Source organism: Mustela lutreola, chromosome 16, assembly GCF_030435805.1.
Source record: "Mustela lutreola isolate mMusLut2 chromosome 16, mMusLut2.pri, whole genome shotgun sequence".
In the NCBI taxonomy this organism is placed as follows: Eukaryota; Metazoa; Chordata; class Mammalia; order Carnivora; family Mustelidae; genus Mustela; species Mustela lutreola.
Genome location: NC_081305.1, coordinates 54,155,206 through 54,160,185, shown reverse-complemented (window position 1 = coordinate 54,160,185; position 4,980 = coordinate 54,155,206). Strand labels below are relative to the sequence as shown.

General features: G+C 53.3%; 1 protein-coding gene across 4 annotated transcripts; it reads right to left on the bottom strand.

The window, feature by feature from the left end:
- Positions 1-553: 553 nt before the first annotated feature.
- Positions 554-3,950, bottom strand: LOC131817565 (sialic acid-binding Ig-like lectin 14). 4 transcript variants are annotated; one of them, XM_059151088.1, is made up of 5 exons: positions 3,443-3,950; positions 2,982-3,260; positions 2,708-2,792; positions 1,120-1,246; positions 554-1,006 (listed from the first exon to the last, which is right to left on the bottom strand). In XM_059151088.1, exons 1-5 carry the CDS (start codon positions 3,933-3,935, stop codon positions 983-985), a joined length of 1,008 nt encoding a protein of 335 aa, XP_059007071.1. In that variant the 5' UTR covers positions 3,936-3,950; the 3' UTR covers positions 554-982. The 4 variants fall into 4 exon arrangements, with proteins under 4 accessions (XP_059007071.1, XP_059007072.1, XP_059007070.1 ...); XM_059151089.1 differs by having other exon boundaries at positions 2,745-2,792; XM_059151087.1 differs by having other exon boundaries at positions 554-1,246.
- Positions 3,951-4,980: the final 1,030 nt, after the last annotated feature.

Genomic DNA, 4,980 nt, shown 5'->3' with positions numbered 1-4,980 from the left:
AATAAATATTAGCTTCAATTTTTATCAAATTTTTCCAAATTTGATTATAATAGTAAATCCACAGAACCAAGGTACTCAACAAATTCCAAACAGGATAATATCTTTCTTTCTCATGTTCTCCCTCTCCCTTCCTTCTCAACACACACACACACACACATACACACACACAAACACACCCCAAGGCATATATTAACAAAATAATTTAAACCCAGGGGAAAAGAGAAAATATTAAAACTGGCCAGAGAAAAAGACAAAACTACAAAGAAAGAAAGAAAGGTAAAAACTACAGAATTATCACAAGAAACTATGAAAGACAAAAGAATTTGAAGTACCAAAAGGGAAGAAAATGTGATCCTAAGTTCTTTATCCCATAAAAAAATACCTTTCCAAGCTAAATTAAACAGAAACTTTTCCAGACAAATAACAGTTGAGAGAATTCAGCACCAGCATACCCACGCCACAAGAAAGATAGGACAAGGTATTCCAGCAAAAGGAAACTGATGCTACAGGGAAAATGTATACAAAGGAATAAAGAGACATCAAAGGGTTAATATGTGGATAAATATGAAATAGTTTATTTTTCTAATTTTGAAAAAATCTCTTTAAAATTCTTTGTTTTAAAAAATGATATATTTTGAGATTTATAGCACTGTATTGTGGGGTTGAATTTTGGGCTTATCCAAGATAAACACACAGAAGCAACATATTACACAGGGTATGCCTAATTCAAATTAATTATAACAAAAATCCATCTGTGCCCTCCTCACCATGGATGCAGAACCAGCAGGAAGACTTAGTGGTCAGAGGTAGAGAGACCTGATTCCCTGGAGAGGAGGCAGGGTCCAGTCCCCCAGGACCCCCTTGCTCCACAGAGCTGTACGGGAGCCAAGTCTCTGGGGTGAGCATCTGTAGTTTGACAGATCCTCATCCGCTGGTCAGCAGCACCACCGTGAGGAAGAGGGCTCAGTTACAACTTGCAGCCTTACTCTCTTTGGAGCCTTTGAACCTGTTGGGGGAAACACAGTTCTGAAATAAGGGGCCAGTTCTGTGGAGGGCTTGCTTTGGAGAGGACAAGAAGAGTGAAGCCACCCAAGGTGTCCCAGAATCTGGGCTTTTCACCTGGTGTAGTAGATCCAGGTGAGGCCATAGGTCAAAAGGAAGCCAGCGCCCATGAGGGCCCCTCTGAGTAGGGTGAGGATTAGAGGCCAGGTGCCCCCAGAGATTTGGGGACAAGAACAGGAGATACCTGGGGGAAGAAGACCGAGAGGTGGAGGAGAGTGAGGTTCCTTAAGTCCATACCTTAGTCTCGTTCACCTCAGAATTCAGGTGTCCCACGTATACTCATCCTGCACAGCTAGGTTCGGGCAAACGTGGTAGGAGCTCCACAAGTATTAAACCTGGCCGAGGAATTCTCCTCCATCACCCAAGACCAGCTGGGGCAGCACTAGGACCCTGGGATTTGTGGGGAGAGGGGCTCAGAGTCAGGCTTCTCCAGCACCAGCTCAGCCTGGCAGGGAAGCTGCTACCAGTGTCACAGACCAGGCGCAGTGACCTGCCCTCCTGAACTTGAAGAGAGGTGGTTCTGACTAGGGTCTCTGGGACTATGGGACAGAGAAAGCCAGAAGGGCAGGACTGAGAGCCCCTTCTCTTCCTCTGCCCTTCCACAGACACAGGCATGGAAAATAGAGTCTCTCAAACAAGTGTTACAAGCACAGACAAGTAAGAGTGAAGGGCCATCTGGTGAGGTGGAGAAAAGGAGAAGCACCCGATGACCCCAGGACAGGTGGATGGACCTCTGAGCAAGAGCTGGCATGTCTAGACCTGGCAGAGGACGTCCCAAGAAGTGGGCTTTGATGTGTGAGGCTGAGGAGGGGCGTGGACACATATAGGGTCTGACCACTTTCAGGGAGAGACGTGGAGGCTCACACACAGGTGATGCTCTCAACCTTTCCTCTGAGGGCCGCAGGAACCACGGGAGGGTCTGAGCAGAAGAGGAACAGGGCCAGATCTAGGGTGCACAGAGAGACACCTGCGGGCTGAATTGTGCTGGGCTGGAGGGGTGGGGTGTTGCACAGAGAATGGCCGGTGGGAGAGGAGGGTGGTCCCAATGCAGGGGTCTCACTACGTGCAGGTGAGAGGAGGCGGAGGCCTGAGTGGGGGCTGCTGCCATGCAGATGGAGGAAGAGAGCCATTTGAGATATTTTCGAAGCTCGCTGAGTCATGGGGAGTGCTGGTTGAGGCAAAGAAATGTCTCAAGTGACTTCCAGGATGTTGACTCAGGTGGCTCAGGTGGGAGGGGTCCCCCAGGAAAGCTGAAGGGACTCGGGAGGATCTGGACTGGACAGAGACAGACAGAGGGTCTTCTGGGCAGTTGGGGACTAGAGGCACCAGGGCCCGGGCTTACTCATGGGGTCGTGCAGAAAGCAGCCAGAGGCCCAGTGTCCAGCAACAGGAACCTGTATCTAAGGCTCCTGGTGGGACAGTGAGATGTCATGCCACAGGAGAAGCAGAGAATCAGAAAAAGGGCATGATAGGAGAGTGAGGGGAGAGAGGAGGCAGCCATAATGACAGCGAATGGTCAACTAGGATTCCCAGGGACTCAAGAGTCCCTCCAGGGGAAGGGGGAGGGGCAGATTGGGTCCAGGGAGGGGATAAGGAGCGATGGGGCTTCATTCTGGCAGAACCTCACAACATTCCCTTATTTGACCTCTGAGACGTCCGTGGTGCCCCGGGCCCTCTCCCACCTGTGCTGTTTCTCCTGAAGGTGTCGACGGTCAGGTTTTGTGGAGCATCTGGAGCAGAAACAGATACATGTCCACTTGCAGTGTGATGAGGTGGCCATGAGCAAGGGGGTGGGGCCCGAGAGTTCTCTCCCTCTTGACCCTGTGCCTCTAAGAATTCTCCCCAAGTATTTCACCCAACCCCTGTCCCCCCAACACCCCCAGCCCTCAGAGACCCTGGCACTCTGGTCTGGCACTCACAGGACACGTTGAGCTGGACGGTTTTCTCCGTGCTCACACCAGCTCCAGGGAAGTTCACTCGACAGGTGAGGTTGGTGCCGTGGTCCTGGGGCCTCGGGGTGAGGGTGAGTACAGGGGAGTGGGGAGCCTTGGAGCCCCAGGAGGGAAGGGCGACTCCGATCCAGGAGAAGGTGGGGGGTGTCCCCCTCTCACAGGCCCATGGCACGCTACAGGTAATGTTCTTGGGGTGGCCAGATTCTAGGGGCCCCTGGATGTGGATGTCAGGTGTCTGTGTCAGAGCTGAGGAGGAGAGAGAGATTCTGGAGTGGGACCCTGAGTGTGGCCCTAGAAGCAGCCTCCACCCAGGCCAGCTGTCTCCTCCCCAGCCAGGATGGAGATCAGGGGGTCCTTCCCAGCCCTGCCCCAGGAGCCCTCGAGATCCATGCATGGGAATGTGTCCTCTCTTGAAGCCCATTCCTTACCCGTCACAAACACGGAGAGCTGATTCTGCAGGTAATTATATCTCACCGAAGACCCTCTCTCCACCCTAAAGAAGTATGTCCCCGAGTCCCTTCTCTGTGCATCTCTGATGTCCAGGGAGCAGTCGTAGGCCCGAGGATCCCCGAGGAGGCAGAATCGGCCCTGGGTCTCCTCCTGCACTTTACGACCTGGGTTGTTTGTGGCCACCGGAGCATGCTGGTATACACTGGCCCCTTCCTGGAACCAGTAGCCAAAAGCTGGGAAAGACTCAGTCCAGAACATTTTGGAGTGGGAGAAGTGGCAGGGCACGGAGACGCACAGGCCCTCCTGCACCTTCACCGTCTCCTGCACCTGCAGCTGGAAGTCCAAGCCCTGAGCCAGGGACCCTGTGGAGAATGGAGGGTCAGCAGCAGCCCCCCGCCCACCTCGCCCCCTCCCCTCGGCCCACTCATCTGTCCACAGCAGGGGTAGAAGCAGCAGCAGCAGCAGCAGCATCTGTGAGATGGAGGGTGTGTGGGCCTCCTGTGGGTGAGGGAGAAGAGGAAGACAGTGGGAGGGAGGCTGAGGGGGACCCACGGGAAGCTGGGGAGGAGCACAGGGCCTCGTGGTTCACAGAAGAGGAACTACAGCTCCAGAGCTCTCCCCGCTCTCTACGCAGAGCCGGCCCCACCCTTGGCTGGACATCAGGGAGACCCACTCGGGAAGGAGAGAGCAGGAGCAGACCCATGTCCTGCCCCTCATCTCGGCACTTCCCTCTGGCACCAGAGCCTGGAGCAGGACCTCTGAGACACGTGAGGCCTGGGACACAGTGAGTCTCCTGAGGTCTCTTCCATCTGAGGGGCTTGTCTGAGCAGCACCATCTACACTAGGGAGCTGGTCAACTCCTGGCTAGACCTGGAGGGTCACATCCTCATCTAGGCCCTTGGGTGTTCTGTCCTGCAGGGTAGAGGACTCTTTAGGTCTGTGTGAGCCTCTGGGGCAGAAGAAGAGACGGGATCCTGGGTAAAGAGAAGACAGCGGCCATTCATAAATTCATTCATTCATTCTCCATGAGCTTAGTGAACATCTATGTTGGTGGAATGGAGACGAGACAGCTGGACCTGGCCTGGTCCATCCTGTGACGAGGTCCCCACCCAGGGAGCCACTTCCTCCCCAGACACACGATGCTGCCCCGCAGGGCTTAGAGCTACAGGCACCTGTGACTGTCACATGTCCTGGATATTTTCTAAAAATATGAGTATGGGATTATTTTTGACATGAGTAAAACAAGTAGTAAACAAGAACAACTCTTTTTAAGCTGCAAAACTTGAACTCTACCCATTACTTTTTTTTTCTTATTTGGCAGACAGAGATCACAAGTAGGCAGAGGGGCAGGCAGAGAGAGAGGAGGAAGCAGGCTCCCCACTGAGCAGAGAGCCCGATGCGGGGCTTGATCCCAGGACCCTGGGATCATGACCTGAGCCGAAGGCAGAGGCTTAACCCACTGAGCCACCCAGGCGCCCCAAACTCTACCTATTAAAGAACAACTTCCCATTTCCCC